This window comes from Plectropomus leopardus, chromosome 13, assembly GCF_008729295.1.
Source record: "Plectropomus leopardus isolate mb chromosome 13, YSFRI_Pleo_2.0, whole genome shotgun sequence".
Classification (NCBI taxonomy): domain Eukaryota; kingdom Metazoa; phylum Chordata; class Actinopteri; order Perciformes; family Serranidae; genus Plectropomus; species Plectropomus leopardus.
Window position 1 is genome coordinate 23,291,423 of NC_056475.1, and position 17,220 is coordinate 23,308,642.

The 17,220-nt window shown below is 38.8% G+C and overlaps 1 protein-coding gene across 1 annotated transcript in view; it reads left to right on the forward strand.

The window, feature by feature from the left end:
* Positions 1-333: 333 nt before the first annotated feature.
* Positions 334-17,220, forward strand: part of klhl13 (kelch-like family member 13) — a 45,107-nt gene continuing 28,220 nt past the window's right edge. The window contains exons 1-2 of the mRNA XM_042499660.1: positions 334-416; positions 2,215-2,286. Of these exons, the coding sequence (XP_042355594.1) occupies positions 2,234-2,286 (53 nt within the window). The 5' untranslated portion in view covers positions 334-416; positions 2,215-2,233. The remainder of the gene's footprint in view (positions 417-2,214; positions 2,287-17,220) is intronic.

Genomic DNA, 17,220 nt, shown 5'->3' on the forward strand with positions numbered 1-17,220 from the left:
ATTGGAGTCCAGCTTTGCATCATATACAGTCTTTGTTACACCCATTTCTAAATGAGAGTAAGTTTATACTTTTAACAGGCAGGCAGTCTGTAATTTTCCTTGTACCTTAAACTGGATCTTATGAGGACTCATTAATCGTTTTAGAGCAAAGCAACACAGACATTTGTTTGAGGGTACAAACGCTTCACCGAAAGACGACTCCTCTTTAGAAACACTTTATTTAGTAACGGAAGTTTTGAGCCAATGAGAAAAGATTGCCATACTCTTCAGCCAATGGAAAGTTTGGATGTTGCAGCTCTCCGAGTAAACGACGACTCTATTGGATAAAACAAAGAAGGAGGCTCCCGTGGTATAAGTAGATTTGAGGGCTTGGAAGGAAAACAAGGACGCTAGTTAACGTTATCTCGTTTTTAAAGGTATGGAATCTGTCATTTAAAAGTTTACAGAGTGTATTTAAGATAAAAATGTTGATTAAAATGTCATTTGTATTGTTTTAGGCTCAACAAATGCCATGTTGACAGGTAGTCACAGTCATATGTTGGTGGTGGCAAACCAACCAACCAGACTAACTAATAACTAACCCAACTAACTCGTGTTAAGACCCCGGTGTTTTACGCGGACTTTAGTTAAGATAACATAATTAGCAGTCGATATTTTACTGTAATTAACTTAACAGCCACATAGTCGACTGTCCGGACCTAAAGTTAACGTTTTTCCAAGCTAGCAGACGTCAACGTTGTTAGCATGGCTAGTTAGCATTAGCCGCACTGGAGATGTAAGGACTGTGTTGAAGCAACATGGCTAGAAAATTAGCAAAGCTCCGAGCTGACAGCGGTGCCCCGTGTGACAATATAATTATGTTGGCTGGCTAAAAGTACACGAACATTTTGGACCACTATAGCTTAAAGCCTTTGCTAGCACGCAAGTTAGCTAACGTTACCTTGCCGTGGACTAAGTTTGTCTCTACGTGTATCACACTTAGCTTTAAAGGACTAACATCTCCCGACTTCGTGTGTGTCTGAGAGCTTAGCGTGCAACACTTTACAGAGGAAAACTGTCAACTAAATAAGTTTTGTGTCATTAAAATCATGTCACTTTAATGTGGTTGTAACAACAGAAACCAAGCAGTGAGGAAAGTTTATTGTATACAGGTTCACTTCAACGTTTCCAGATACTAATCGAGACGAGACGTCTTAATACGCACTTTAATTTGTACATCACGTTAGCTGAATCTTAAAATACGATGAAGATAATTGTGTCAAGTACAGTAACACACGGCAGTTATTTTTAGCTTTAATTAGCCTCGTTCTGTGTAAAGCAACAAGTTAGAAATATGATGCAACTGTCACATTTTTGCATGGGATGTGTGTCAAGAAGCGCCCACACACATTGACATCAACTTCTGTAGGACATTTTACATCCAAAATGAACATAATGCAAACGTGTTTACACTATAAATTACCCCTCTTTCATAATCAGTAAGACTACATGCTTGTGAAGTCTGTCAAGCATACGAATATTTGATTGGCGGATAAACTTGAAAGCACAGAATTATGCAGACGTTTAATTAATTGTACATCTCAGTTGCAGAAAGTAAGCATACATGTGTGTATTTACATTTTTAAACATGTGTGCCACTGTAAGACAGTGTTGCTTGTGATCTGTCATACAGTATTTATTATTCTGCTGATCTCTTGGCACTGACAGGTGAAGGTGATTGTCTGTATGCTGCAGTGAATGTCTTTCATTTGTTTGTTTTTGTTCCTAATTGTCAGGATTGTTGTAAGGAGGCAGGGTTAAAACTGTACTGTACTGTACTGTGTTACTGTAAACTGAATTACCCTTCGGGAATCAGTAAAGACGTCGGATTCATTTTCCATGTATGTTTTAGAGATTGGGTACTACATTTTGAGTATTACATGCATGAGCAATTGTATAGAAATGGTTTCTCTGTCACAACACTGACATGTTGCCCCCATTAGGCAATAAACTGTATCTAAAATAGTGTACTATAAAACATTAAAACAGGAAGTTCTGTTGAAATTGCACATGCAAAACTGACTTGCAAGTACTTACGTAAAACCTGTAGACAACTGACATCTTTATCTTGTTTTTCATGAGTAAGGCTGAGTGTGTTATTTTGCTTTATTTTTGTTTTTTTGAAGAAAAAGACTCTTAAATCAAATACTGATAGTACCATGTTAATTTTTTTAGGTGTGGTTTTGGCGAGGGTATGGAGCACCCTGTACACAGAGGGGAGACGATGCCCATCGGACTACATGACAGGTAATTTGCAATGTCTCATAATCTATTATGTCACTAGCAAAGGATAATATGTGCATTAATTCACTTTAATTGAACACATTCCACTTTTTTTGCTCCCGAACTCAGAAAAAAACACATTTTGACTCAGGGTCTATGGCTGACCATTCCTGAGTTGTGGATGGAACAGCAGTCATCAATCCCTAGTTCAGCTAACAAATGGCTTCTGCCTGGAATTGCAGGTGTTAATCAAGTAATCCCTGATTAGATTGTAAGAAAGAATAAGCATAGGGCTGCAGCCCTCTATGACCTGGGTTGAGAGGCACTGCTAAGAGTCTTACCAGAGTGTCCTCCAATGGCTTGAAAGAAATTGCAGTGTTTATTCACCTGTGGAAGTTTTCCACACCTGAATGGCTGTGCACAATACTGTCACATTTATTACTATTTTTCTGCAGTTACTCTGTCACTCAAACAGTATTGTCACAGCTGTCTTTTGGTGTGCAAACTCTGAAATACGTTTTTTTGACTGGGTCCAATGTCATTTCCAGGTAAACAAAAAAATCCTTTTACGAGCTGTCCTGATTTAGGAGTTTAGTTTGCATGGCAGTGTTTTGGATTGTGCATTTTATTGTAAACTTCCACTAGAATATCAGCAAATAAAGCAAAGTTGTAAGCAATAGCACAAACATATCTCTCTAGTACAAGAAAAATGACAGATGGGCTGAGTTGAAGTTTTTCTTGAGTTTGCTACAAAATGAATATTAGTTTGACAGTGAGAACGCTGCAGAAGAGCTGAGATTAGGATAAATGGAGAAGATAGGGAAACTGTGATTTAATCATGAAACCGTGGGTCTATAATTAGCATGGTTTTCTCACATTAGGATCAACAAAAACTCCTTTTACTCCTTGTCAGCTATGATTGGGCACACCCAAACACATGAGGGTCAGGAAGAAATATACTTTGGTCTTATAATGGATAACTGAAAAACTCTTCTGTGCTTCTTCCTTATTCCTGGGACTTGGCTGTGTTTGTGGGACCTAGCTCTCTCCAGTTAACAGTGGCTGGTTTGTTTTTTTAGTAATTATTTTACATGTCAGTTGTAACATTTAAATGGTGCATTTTTTTAACGGAAATCTAGCAAGGAAGGAATATGTCAGCCATTTGAAGCATAGCCTGCATTGACAAAATGAGTGTAGATAAAAGATCTGATGACATATTTACCAGATTTTACTGATTATGTGTGTTTTATTTATTGCATACTATACTGTGGGTAGTACCAGATTGCATAGAGACTCATCTTGGAATGATACTTGGATGTTGAGATACTCGAGAAAAAGAACTTGCCTGATAGTTTCTGTGTGTTTGATGCAATCTGTTGGCAAAAGATTCTCCTTTACTCGTGAACAGCATTGTGCCTGTGTGGAGGTGGATGAGACACTACACCAACTCGATGTTTTGGAACATCAATAACAAATACTAGAATAAACTGTTGGCTGGTTTAAATGAATGAAAGAAACATAAAGCACTATCAGTTTTCCTTGGGATTCCTACATTTCTTTAAAAGTGAACATCTTTACACTGGAAATGTGTGGGATTACCGCAGTGTTACTACAAGGATAATTTGTATTAGGCGTCTTTACACGGGGAGTGTGATTTTGGGAGGAGAGCAATATAGTTGAACTGAGGATAAAAGGTGCAGCACTGTGCTTTCAGCCTTTGACAGAAGGGAGAAAATGACTGCTGCCCTTGCAGTAGAGGCAAGGTCATTCTGCCATTAGCAGAGTAAGCTGGTAGGGGGAATGGAGGAAACCTGAAGGTGTGATGACAAGGTTGTTATTAGGATGGAGCTGCAGGTGAAAGCAACTTGTGCCCTCACCGCCGCACCTCCTTTTCTGTAATAGCTGGGCAGTCTGATAGTGACTTTAACTTGGGGACAGAATAACATGGAATAAGATGACTTTTACTTCGAACTACTGTGGATCACTGTTGTTTATTAATGCAGTGTTTTGTACCTTTTTTTTGGCACATGTGCTCGTAAATGCTGATAGTCGCTGTGAATCCTGTTTTTGTTGGCGTGATACTCATACTAATGTGTTTTGTCTGTGTGTCACTAGCCAAAAAAAGGGCATCTGCTTTGTTCCTTTGATTAATGTTGTTAAACTGAAATTAATCTCTTAGAAACCGGTTGCTATGGGCTTTCATATAGTTTAAAGCTTTCCTTTTACCTTAGATGACTTTGAATATTTCATAGAATTATGAATTACATCAGCAGTTGCTGTTTCTTAATCTCTTGGTGCAATAATCCAACAAATCTAATTGATTTCATAAAAGTGGGGCGAGACGATAGGCATAACAACTTCTGTTTTCAGCAAGATATGATTTATTTATTTTTTTCCTTTCCTGGTTCCCACATTAGGTAGTGTTGTTCCCTCTTATCTATTAAACCCTCTTTAATTGTTTAACTCAGAAATTTACACAAGGGGTCTATGTGGAGCATTGCTTAGATATCCTGGTGGTCAAGGGGTTAAAGGGACAGTTAACCCCCGAATCAAAAATACTTATTTTTCCCTCCTTCCTATAGAGCTATTTATCAGTCTAGATTGTTTTGGTGTGAGTTGCTTAGTGTTGGAGATATCAACCGTAGAGATGTCTGCTTTCTCTTGTGGTGTTCAAAGGACCAAAAATTACATTTGAAAAACTCAACAGCAGTGTGTGAGTTGTCCATTCAAGGCAACAGTAGAGATGAAATGGTATGAAAACTTTGTGTCACAGTTATAGTGACCAAAATGGCTATGGTCATCAGTATCTTGCTGTATTGTTAAAATGTGCTGAAAATGTTAAAACAAAGTTCTGATAATAATAATAATGATACATTTTATTTTTAAAGGCGCTTTTCACAATACTCAAAGACACTGAAAAGAAACAACAACAGTCAGTTAGAGTTAGTAAAATCATACAGAATAGATTAAAACAAAATCAGTACAAGCAAGACAGACAAGCAAGAAATGTGCAGAACATTCAAACATTGAAAGTAGATTTAAAAAGGTGGGTCTTGAGGTGAGATTTGAATGTTGTGAAGGTCAGTGCAGTCAAAGAGGGGTTTGGAGATACACGCACTGAAATAATTTCATGAGGTTTTGTTCAATATTGGTGCATAAGCTGTCTGTGAAATGCTTGCAGAAGTGTCACTGTAGATGACAACAAGGGAAAAGCAGCATCACTGGGTTTGCCTGCTGTAAACTAACTCTGTAAACAAGGAAGACTGTTAGCTAACTTAATCTAATGCAGAACAGAATTTACGGTGAGATTTTAGAAGTGTGGTAATTAAACATGGTTTGAATGATTGTTAAAATTTGAAATAGTAATACTAATCCTCTGGACAATGTGTTCTTTTCCAGCAGCCCAAGCATGGGCTGCAACATATTGTGTTTGTGTCTTGCTCTGGAGCTGTTACATTATTTATAAAAAAAAAAAGTTTCTCATCCCAAAGGTGTTGATAACTAACTTAAAACCAAATCATGGTGGGGTTATGCTTAAAACAGCAATTAGAAACTGTATTTAATTTAAGGCGATATGTGAAATCTGCAATTTTCTTTATTTCTCATGCTATTTTCAGCCATAACTGTAACGTTTAAAGGTACACAGCTGAACAGGGTTGTCTGACCTATCTGACGTTTCAGCTGTGATTGTTTTATGAACTTTGCCAGCATGTTTTGGGAACCAAATTGACAGGGAAACTGCAATGTTCTGCTGTAGATGGGGGCTGCATAAAAACGTAGCTTAAGTGTTGGCTGTGTTTGGAATATTCTTAATGCTTAACTTACACACTGGCAGTGGTGCACCAGCAACCACCATCTTTAGTGAGAATTACTCTCCTCAAGGTTAAGTAGTGAAAATATTCTAAATATACTTAAAATACGGGTTCGACAGATAATCAGGGCCGATATTTGGCATTATCAGTGCAAAGAAAGTGTCAGCATGGGAGGTATTTCTACTTCGTAATGCATCAGGGAGCTTTTTTTTTTTTTTTAATTAATTATTATTTTTTTTATTACTTACTTGACTTTATTAAAAAAAAAGCTGGTACTTGCTGTGTATGATGTTGAAAGTCTTGATTAAAAATTTGAGTTTGTTATATTCCAAGTTGTTAATAGTGACAGTTAGTGACATAGTTAATAGTGACATTTTTATTGTAAAAGCATATCACTTTCATACATTGGTTGTTCGTCTCATTAACTACTAATTGGTGATGGTATCGGTCCTTTAAAAAACAATATCGGTCGACCCCTACTTTAAATTCTACTGACTTTTCTAAGCGCCCATATTTTAGGTGGCTAAAAAAATTGAGGCAGAATTAGTGCAACTCCATTTATTTTATGTGTGTAATGCAGGGGATTTCTACCAGGAATTTACTATAAACAACCATTGCAATTCAGTAAGCCTAACTGAACCAGATATACAGTGATAGCGGATTGTGAGCCGTTGGATTTGCACCAAGTTGCCATTCAAGCCAGCTGGGCCAGCCAATGTAGTTCAGCCTAGTCAGATGCAATATCAGGATAAAGAGTGTATGCTTAAAACTTAGAAGTTTGTGAAATTGGTATTGACACTTTCAAGCAGTTTGCGACAGTCATTAACTTTACTAGGTGTTTGTTGAGCTGAGTGGGTCCACCTTTATTGCTTTACATTGATTGCACTATAGGACTGAATATGGCTGGCTTCATTCATGAATACTCCAGAATAATGCTCATTTATCCCACTATCTGTTGTGTTTAGCCAAAGAAAAAAAAAAAACACAGCCGTATCCAAAAAATGATATGTGCAAAAGGCCTATATTTTAAGCAGGGGACTTTGTGAGCATGTGAACATGCTTTCAGAATTATCAGTTAATTCGCCTGTGTGGCTTAAGAGTCTTAAAACTTGGAATGCCATGGTGACAAGACATGTGGTGAAAAGATAATACAAATTTTAATTCTGTGGCTTTTCACGAGTACATCCACAAGAAATATAATATGTCTATAGTGCTCCTATTGTTTTCTGAAACATAATGGATAAACTTAAAACCCACTCTTATACACACTGGAAATAATTGGGCTTAATTGGATATACAAAGACTGCCAGTTGTATCTTGTAGATTTTGTTTTAGTACTGGATTAAATTAAATTTGACACAAATCCTACGAAATCACATTAAATCATATGATGGCAAAAAATTAGTTGAAGTAATTGAATCACATAAATGTCATAACAGTTTTTCCTCTTTCTCCTACTCCTATATCTCCCTTTTGATTCTTCCAATAGTAAGTCCAGAACTGTAATCGCCGCTCCCTTAACAAGGTGGCACTGTTGCTCAGCTACTGGGCTTCTCACGAACCCTGAAAGGGTGATGGGAAGGCTGGGCTTCTTTTCCCCCCTCCTACCACGAGACAACTGTGAATGCAGCAGGGCAAGTAGTCGTGGTGGATGCAATCTATTGGCTTCTCAGTGCTGCCGCTAAAGTCACAACCCTGACTGTAGCCTGCACTGCCTCTACCAGGGTATTCTGTAGCTGCTGCTGCTGCTGCTGCTCTCCCTCCCCCTTAAATGGTGTGGGCAGAGTGGGATGGAAGACTGCATTGGAAACCTTTTCATGGAAATGGTCTTTGCTGTTGGTATTGCTGTAGCACCATTCTGGTGACAACAACATGCCGTTGAAATGGAAAAGCGGTTCTCCTGTCAGCTGGAAATTCCCAGTGCCAGTTCTTAAGACATCCAGGTCCTCACCCCTTTCGCCTGCCTACATGTGAGTAAGAGCTAAATGGCATTGTCATTATACCGTTGTGGCAATTTATATGGAGATGGATTTGTTTCCTGTTCAGCTTTTTTTTTTAAACAAATTATTGTGACACCATTATTTTATGTTGCAGCCCTAATTAGGCAGAATGCGTTTGATGCTCGTAGTGTGTCAGGACATTCGCCTTGTCCAGCATGCATTTTATGGTTCGCTGGCAGTAAGCTTTGCTCTGTGCGGAAGGGCTCATTTTGCCGCTAGTCTGGACATGGCAAGCACCACATCCCCGACTCTTGCCCTTTCCCTGTGGCTATGTTTATTTGGGAACAGGGACTCAGCAGCTTGGGAGGAGCCTGCCTTTGTCAGGATGTCTGGCGTGCCCTGGTTTAGAAGCTATTGTCATCTGCTACTGTTCAGGAGGGGGGGGAGGGTAGAATGGAAGTGCCTCTCACAGCCTCTCGCCATCCTCTCTTTTCAGCCCTTTTCCTGGGCTCTGCTGAAATGGACAAGTGTCTTGTTTGACTTTTGTGACATGGCTTTGGCCGACAGAGTGACAACCAAAGTCTTGGAAAACAAAGCTCAACACATTTTTTATGGCAAGCTAGGCTAGCTTATAGCCGGAAGGTAATTTTATAGGCTAACGAGGCTTACTTGGATGGCTTTTTACAAAATTGGATTTATGCAGTCTCCAGTTATCGTGCAGCTTTACTTATGAGCTTAAGAGCTTAATTTTGCTAGTTTTACAGGAATGTTTATTTTAAACATTACTGCATGACAGTGAGGGGAATCTATGCACTAACCTTAGTGAAACAGGTGAGAACTGCATCAAAATGTACAAAATATGCATATTTATCATATAGCTTTTACCTTTGTAAGCTCTTTATAAAATGACAAGATGACTGCTTCAGTATTGGCATTATTGACTTGGTAATTATGGTTTTAATCTTTATTTAACCAGGGTAGTTTAGCTGGAGCATCCTGTTTTACACGAACACACACACACACACACACACACACACACACACACACACACACACACACACACACACACACACACACACACACACACACCTGGAAGCTGTCCAGTACAACCACAGTCTTATCTGCTGGCAACTGAGCAGTTCCAGTGGAGCAGTTGGGGGGTTAAGGGCCTTGCTCAAGGGCACCTTAGTGGTTGTTGCAACCGAGGGGAGAGCAAAGGTTTTTGCTTCCCCACCCAGATTTATCCAGACAGTCTGTAGATCACAAAAGCAACCTTCCAGTTGTTTTAGCCTCCCTGCTAACACTGTGTCACAGGATCTGTAATAGGTTGGCCGGAAATATGTTGGTACAGAATTTAATGGACCAGTGAGCTGAAATTCCTTTGTACATCTCAATCTTGTCCGTGAACATTTGAAAATTTCAGCCTGCAGATATATGCTGACTACGCGCCTCATTGCTCTTTAGAAATGAGGCAGCACAAAGTTACACAGATGTGAGACCATACATGCAAAAATGTATTTCTCACTTGTAAACATTTCTGATTGTCAAGGACCTTTTGGCGAAGTGTTGCGTTTGTGGTTCTGTAGGGTTTTCACTTATTCAAATACCCTGTAGTGTGTGTGTCGCAACACAGCAAATGTTTATACTTGCTAGATAATTAAAATTGTCTATATAAATACTCTTAGACCTGCCATATGCTGTATATTTCTGTTTGGTGTACTCGATTATATTCCATCTCAGGATATTACATCTTGTTTGACCATCTTTTTTGACTTAATGGCTGTTTATTTCATATTCTACTTTTTAAAAATTTGGTTTCGCTGTGTGTTTACAGTGACTCAGGTACTGTATAGCTCCTTTCCCAATGGAAAAACCCCCAGTAACACCTGTTTTCTATCATAAGTGGGAAAGGTTACAATTAGCATTCATCTTCGGGTAATGGGCTCCGATAGGCACTGGTGGAAATATGGCACCCGGCTGGAATCACAAATTCTTTCCCCTTTTCCAGCTTGATTGTTATGATGCAACAGTACAATTCCATCTGTGTCATCACCTGCTCATTGTTCCAAGTCTGCACCAAGTTTGAGTTTAAGAGAGATTGAAATGGTAATGGTAATTGATTCAAGAGATAACCACAGTAGCATTTTTACTGGCCTCCATGCTGCTTTCTACCGCTCACTAACACTGTTTTCTTGCACAATTTGGACAGTGAATGTGACACACCAGTACAAAAAAGAAGAAATGCATACTCATCTACCGGTAGTGGAAAAGGAGTCTATCGCTTATTTTAGTGGGGTTTCTCTACTTTGAAAAAAGCCTGCATATATGCACTAATTTTCATAGAAAGAGGGTTATGCTATCAGTAAGTCTTGGTGCTGGTGCTACAGCATGAATCAAAACCGAGTCATTAAATGTATGCATTGTGTATGCAAAGTATTTACTTTCAACACTTAACATTGTACAAAAGCACAAAGAGGACCTTCATCAGCATGTCAACATGCCTTTTTGAGGGCTAAGATATCTCTCACAATGAAAGTGCAAGGACAAGAGTGCATTAAGTGTATTTAAGTGGCTGTGGACAGCGCTTGCATGTCTTCACAGCAGATTGTGTGCACACACTATTAAGTGAGGCATATTTAAACCTTGAGACTCCACCTTACTCCGCCCAGTGTGGCTCTGCCCCACCAGACTGTGGACTATTTTGAAACGTGTATATTGTAAGCTGTGTTTTCAGGCAGGCTGATATTGGGCCCCCAATTATAGGCTACTCTGTGGTCAGGGAGAAGTCACTCTTTATAGGCCCTTTGAGTGGTGCCTCTGTCCTTTTGGCTTTAGAGACATTTTAAACTTGCTGCTACAGTATTTGACATACAAGATGTTTAAGAAATACAATTTGTTTTCACAATGTGCTCTCCTGTTTTGAACCCGCCCTAATCTATATATAGACCCGTGAACTGCTCATGGTGCAGATTTCATGCTAGCAAGGAAGGTTCACTGCCAGTGCGGACCATGGAATAATCTTCCGCTCGGTAAAACGTCACTGGGTTTTACTGTCATTCCACAAAAAGTCCTTGAAATAAATGCCATCCCTCATTTTACAGAGGTTTGGTACTAAGCACTTAATATGTGTGACTGCTGTCTTTAGTAATCACCTCTTGAAGGCGTAATGTCGAGCCAGCAACCTCAACTGCAGCAAAGCCTGTTCAATTCCAGTCAGGGACCTTTAGCACGTCATATCGCTTTTCTCTCTTCCCATGTTCCCTGTCACTCTTTGTCAATCTCATCCAGGCAAAATGGAAAAAAATCAATCCATCAAAATATTAAAATTAAATCACATCTTTTATGTTTCGACCTTCACATGTTGACTTATCTGCCTCCGTTCCTTGGTTCTATTGATTTATTTATTTATTTTTGTTGATGACTGTGCCCAAAATAGCTTAAGATTTTACTCAAAGCCACCTCATCTTCAGAACTATTTCTAGTGTAAGACTGTAGTTGAAGCCAGTGTGACCGGATAAAATCCCACACAGATTGTGCAGCTACAGGTAAAATGAAAGCTTTGAGAGGTCTGTTTAGCAGATATTTGCAAGTAGATGCTTCACATGTCTCGTGTGGCTGTCAAATCCTTCTGCTGAATCCCCCTGCGCTGCTGCTAGGAGAGGATTTTTCTAGTCTCTGAGGTAAATGGCCCATTAGTTTACATTCTTTGAAACCCACATCATTACCAACCTGCATTAATTTGTCCGATCAATTAAACAATTCATCTAACAGGAGCAGTTGATTTGACAGCTGACTGCGAACTGAATAAGAGCTGGGTTTGCGCTGGAGGATTTTTTCATTTACTTTGACTTTGAACATCATCCGACAAGGAAGACATTTTTTTATGTTTAAAAATACATAAAACTATGGGATTATACTCGAGGGTCTCAGCAGCTATATCACACTGTGATTTATGTGTTAATTGGACTCAGTCGGGGCTGATAATGCCAGCAGAAATGTTAAAACTACAATGCTGTTCTCAGCCAAATGTATGATTGTGCAACTACAGTTTAATTGCAAATCCACACAATGTATAGATAACTGCACACTCTTAAAGAAGCAGCACATATTGTTTGGGCTATGTGATGAATATGTATTGTTTGTTGCCGTTTTATTCTCGTGTGTTTCAATGAAAGGCAGAGAATTACTGAAATGACTTGACATTATAACTGAATGATTAATATGCTCTCTAAATGCTTGGCTAGATAGTCATTGATCACAGTGATGGGAAACAATATGATATTTTTTTCATAAAACATTTTAAATTAGTTTGCTTAATTGTTTTCTCAAAACCACAAATGATTGAATCCCAGAGTGCAGCATCTGCCAGTGTTTTGGAATAAGAGTCATGGTTTCGATGTCCATTATACTGTGTCACACTTGCGCTTCAGTGCTAGAAAAATGATAAACTTTAGAGCATTGTGGTGCAGCTTTTAATTTACCTGTCCTTTTGGAATGGACATTAAGTTCCTGCTGACTTGTGGCCATATTGTACGAAATGCAAGAGCCACACGGGGATCGTTTATTTTCATAGAAGGGCCAGAGGGGAGGCACAGGCAGTCTGGCTGGCAGAGCATCAAGTGAGGAGTTCAGTCAGGTGAGACTGTCATGTCTGTGCTCATCACACTCAAACGCTAACCCACTCAAAGCTGAACTGTGATGAAGTGGGCAGAGTTTCACCACGCAGCTGACCAGTCAGTGGATTTCATCATGTCTCACAAAGATGAAGCAAAAAAAAACAAACTGCTGCATCGCAAAAATTTGATTGAAGTGAATTAATAATCTTACTGCTTACCTTAGCCAAAATATCTGTTATTGCAGTTGTAAAGATTGGATTGGAAAAAAAAGTCTGCATCAAGTCTATAGTAGAGGTGCCAAAAAAATCCTATCCAAGCAGATCGTTCTGAATACGGACCCTAAAAGTGGGCTAAGTCAACAATATCTTACTCACTGCCAGATCCATGATTTTACCATAGACAATCTAAAATAATGGATGTAGCCACTGTGACATCATCCATTTTCAAGCCTTGAATTAATCCATTTTGACTATTGGCATCTTGGCATATTTGAGCCAGAGAGTGGCTCAAATATGGACGAGAGTGGGGAGCAGACACTGACGCTAGCTGCTAACTTGGTTGGTACGATGCATTTAAAACTATGGTTTACTGTGATAATTTTGCTAATTTTAGTCAGCGAAAAACAGGATTAAAGCCATTAGGAGGTAAATATACTTACTTTAAAAACTGAACATCTGACCTTTTAATGATCTTTTAATACAACCAAACTCTGAGTAAAATCTCTCGAGGAAACCAAAATGTCACAATTAACTTTAAATCAACTTTCAGCTTTGGCTAAGGCGTTACTCTGTGAACATGGGGGCACAACATGATTACTTTACCTAACCAGAGTTATTGCTGTGGTAGTGACTTGTCAATAAATGGCACCCACCTGTCACTCAAAGCGGTCATGCCCATAATTATGCCTTAACAACATTTTAACAGTTGTCATGAATTTTTAAATTAGCCATAAAATGTTGAAATTATAGTGATAGAGACCAGAACTGTTGGTTTGCTTTGCTTTTTTCTTGTGTTGTATGGTATAGTTGCATATGTAAATTCATGGGTAATTGTCCACATGTAATGGAAGGTGAACCACATATGGACAGTCAGGGGAATTAAAAATATATTAAAAATGTACATGTTCATGGAAGCATCTGCAATTAACTGTGCATCCCTGTTTAGATAGTGAACGATTAAGCCCCTTTTGATGCAAAGCCATGCCTCTCTACTTATGTGAGTCCAGGCAAAATTGTGCTGACACTTCTTATTCCCTATTGCTTTGACACATTTTTGGCCTTTGTGTATAGTTTCTGGATTCAGGGAATTTTGTAGCTGTTTCCAAAAAAAAAAGTAATGCTGTTTTCTTCTCAAATTAGTATTATCTTGGCTGTAGTGTCCTTTTTGATTTACACATAGTCAGCTGGGTCATGTTCCTTCTTACAGCATCTTTCAGATTGATTTAGCATTCAGTACATGCTGACAGATTGTCCACTCCACCCACACGCATCCACGTTAGGAAGCTTGTTTCGCTTAACCACTTGTGGTGCAGCTTGAAAAGGTGTTCTTGAAACTTTAGAGTTATTATAGGTACTCATAAATTCCCAAGCCAGTCTTGACCTTAAAGTGCTCTTTGATTATAAAGTTTAATTACAGACTCATTATGGCGTACAGACTGTGAACATTATTAGCAGTGATTGGAGCAATTATCTGGAGATTGTGGATAGTTTGTCCCGGACAGATTGAGCTGCAAATGCTTTGAGAATAACAGTGGACCTCATTTTTAACATAATGCATCATCATGATCACTAAACACAAACATTTAATGCATTTTACATTTCTGTTACATTTCTTTGTGACACCCAGGGGGGTTGTTTTCACATGTTCACAAATTTTCATTGCTCTTTTACTGAAGCTCATGCAGACATCCTTTTTATAAATACTCCTCATTTTTTCCTCTACTAAAAATAACTCTTTTTCAGTTCTAACTATTCAATTAAAACTTGCATAATCTATTTTTAAATCAGAATTTTATGTATGATTTCCAGCTTTTAAAAGAGTCTGTGAATAGCACATTGCAACCATCCATTTAGTTGGTTAAGCATGAGTATTAATTAGGGAAGTGCCAATTTTCATCATAATGGGCAGAGCAAACAACATTTGTCAGACACATGGAACACAGATGTTTGCAATGGTCCGATAAATGATCACTTCCTTTTTACTGGAACTCTGTGACTGGACGCAAAAGAAAAAGTGTCTGTATTCATTATGATGATGAACATATTCACATTTTTATATTGCAATCTATCCTCCACCAGACCCCGCTGTCACATTTTAGATGCAGCGAAGTCTGTTTGATGGAATAGGAGACGGTATGAGGGAAGAATTTTAAGACCTCGCAACTACGTCCTTTTCTCTGCCCTACTGCTTCTCGCTGTGTGGTGGTAGGAAAAGGGAAACAGGAGCTGCACTCAATTCTCAGAAATGTTGTGTGAGAAATTCTCTTTTTTTTCCCTCTCAGTTAATTTTTCAGTTGAGTTCAAGGGGAAAATAGTGTTGCTGCTGCAGTGGAGAAGCACCTGCTGAACTGAGGCATATTTATATACTAGAGTGCAATAATACATTGGATTAGAATGTTATTGGTCTCATGCTGTATGTTGGCAGATAATAGTATTATAAGTGTTTAGTACACTTATAATTAAGGAAAGTATATTTTTAAATGATATCCACAGATCTGCAGTACCAGAAATCCAGGTGATCCTGTACTGTACATTTCCTAATTGGGCTTCAGTTTGAGTCACAGTACTGTTGCTGCTGCAGCATCGTTGCTATAGTAATTTTTAAAGCTGTGGTTTTGGTCTGTGGTACCGATGTATTGTGTTGCATTAAATTGTCTGTATTTCTACAACCACAGAGGTCAAAAAGTTTTATGGGCTGTTGTATTGAATTGTGTGGCATTATATAGGAGGGTTTACTTTCTGCATTTCTAAAGACAGTGCTGGAACACTGCGTCATAAGATCAGGAATAGAAGCTGGTCAACATATGGCTTTATTGCATTGCTGTGCAAGTTATTGAATAGACTCTCTTAGGCAGACTTACTTCAGACAGTCGCCTGTATGCAACCCATCACCTTTTCTTTTGCCTTTCTATGTTTGTGTAATTGGTTCAGATTCAGCAGCTGGAGTGTTTGTTCTGAGCAGGGCTGGAGTTGGGTGCAGGCTTCCATGGCTTCAGCCCCAACTGTTTTTTTTTCTTCTTTTGAAAGGCCTTAAATCTATGCTTTTCCCTAAAGAAGTCTAATGTAATTAAGTAAATGTTCTTCTGTTGGCCTAATATTCAATTTAGCGTACTGAAGACCGCATTTACTTGGCATTGTCGGGGATCCTTGATTTCTAATTAGAGCAGCCCAGATTATTATGGCATGGATTCAAACGTAGCAGATTTGTCAGCTGAACATTCATTCTGTGATCTGGACTCCAGCATAGTATAACAAAAATAGGCTTCAAAATCAGTTATGTTGGTTATTCCAAATTTATACCATACCTATGTTATATAATTGAAAAATAGTATCAGCAAACAAGTTTTGCCTCCTCTCAGGTGGCGGGGGTAAAAATTTGTCCTCTTCATTCGTTGTCTTGTGGTTTTTAGAATGATCAAGACAATTGAAGAACAATAAGATACAACATAGGATGTAGGCTCCCCAGGATGAGTTTTTTGTTCTTGGAGACTATCATGTTTTTCTGAAACGATTTACAGATTTTTAGGCAGTGTATTATCTTCAGTGGCTTGAAGAAAAGTGCATATAGCTGTCGTTAAAACAAATCTCCCCCCTGGAGGAGCATACCCCTAGGCCCCCCCTAAGTTTGGGCTGAGGCCCAAATTTTTACTGACACCGCCCCTGGTACTGAGAATACCAGCCAGACTGTAGGAGTCTTGCGCCTTTTCTGTCAATGGGGCAGAGGTTTTCTTATTATTGATGTATGTGTCTAAAAAATATTTTTTGCTACTCTGCCAATTCCGCTGCTACCTCATTGTCTTTTTTGCTCTCGGGCTCTTCCTGGGTTCCTGTTAAAACAATATGTCACATTAGTCCACGGTAGCCGTAAGCAACTTAAAAAAAATGTTATGAAACTTTTATATGTCTGTGCCATGCACTTTGTACAAGAACTAGTCCACAAATAATGGGCTGCAATCAATTTTTCACATTATTTATGAATTCTGTCTTTTTTCCGGGCGGAGCAGGGTGTTCTTCCTGTCTCCTTGTGTGTAAGCAGTCCATTTGAATGGGCTTGCAGGAACTGTAACACTGAAGCTTGCTAACTTTTAACAGACCCGTGTTAAATCATATCTCAGGTATCACAGAACTGTAAATTCATTTCTTGAAACAGTGCTGTTGTTGGAAAAGATGAGATGTTTACCATAGAAAAGTCCTCTGAACATGGATGTTAAAGTGTTTTCAGTAAATTCTGTCATGCACGTTCTCAGATATTTTGCTCCACAAACCATGACATTGATCTGTCAGATGTTCTCAACCTGAAATAGATGAGATTTAATGAAGTTTCTATCAATGCATGGCTAAGCATGACGCGGCAGCAAAGCCATACTCATTA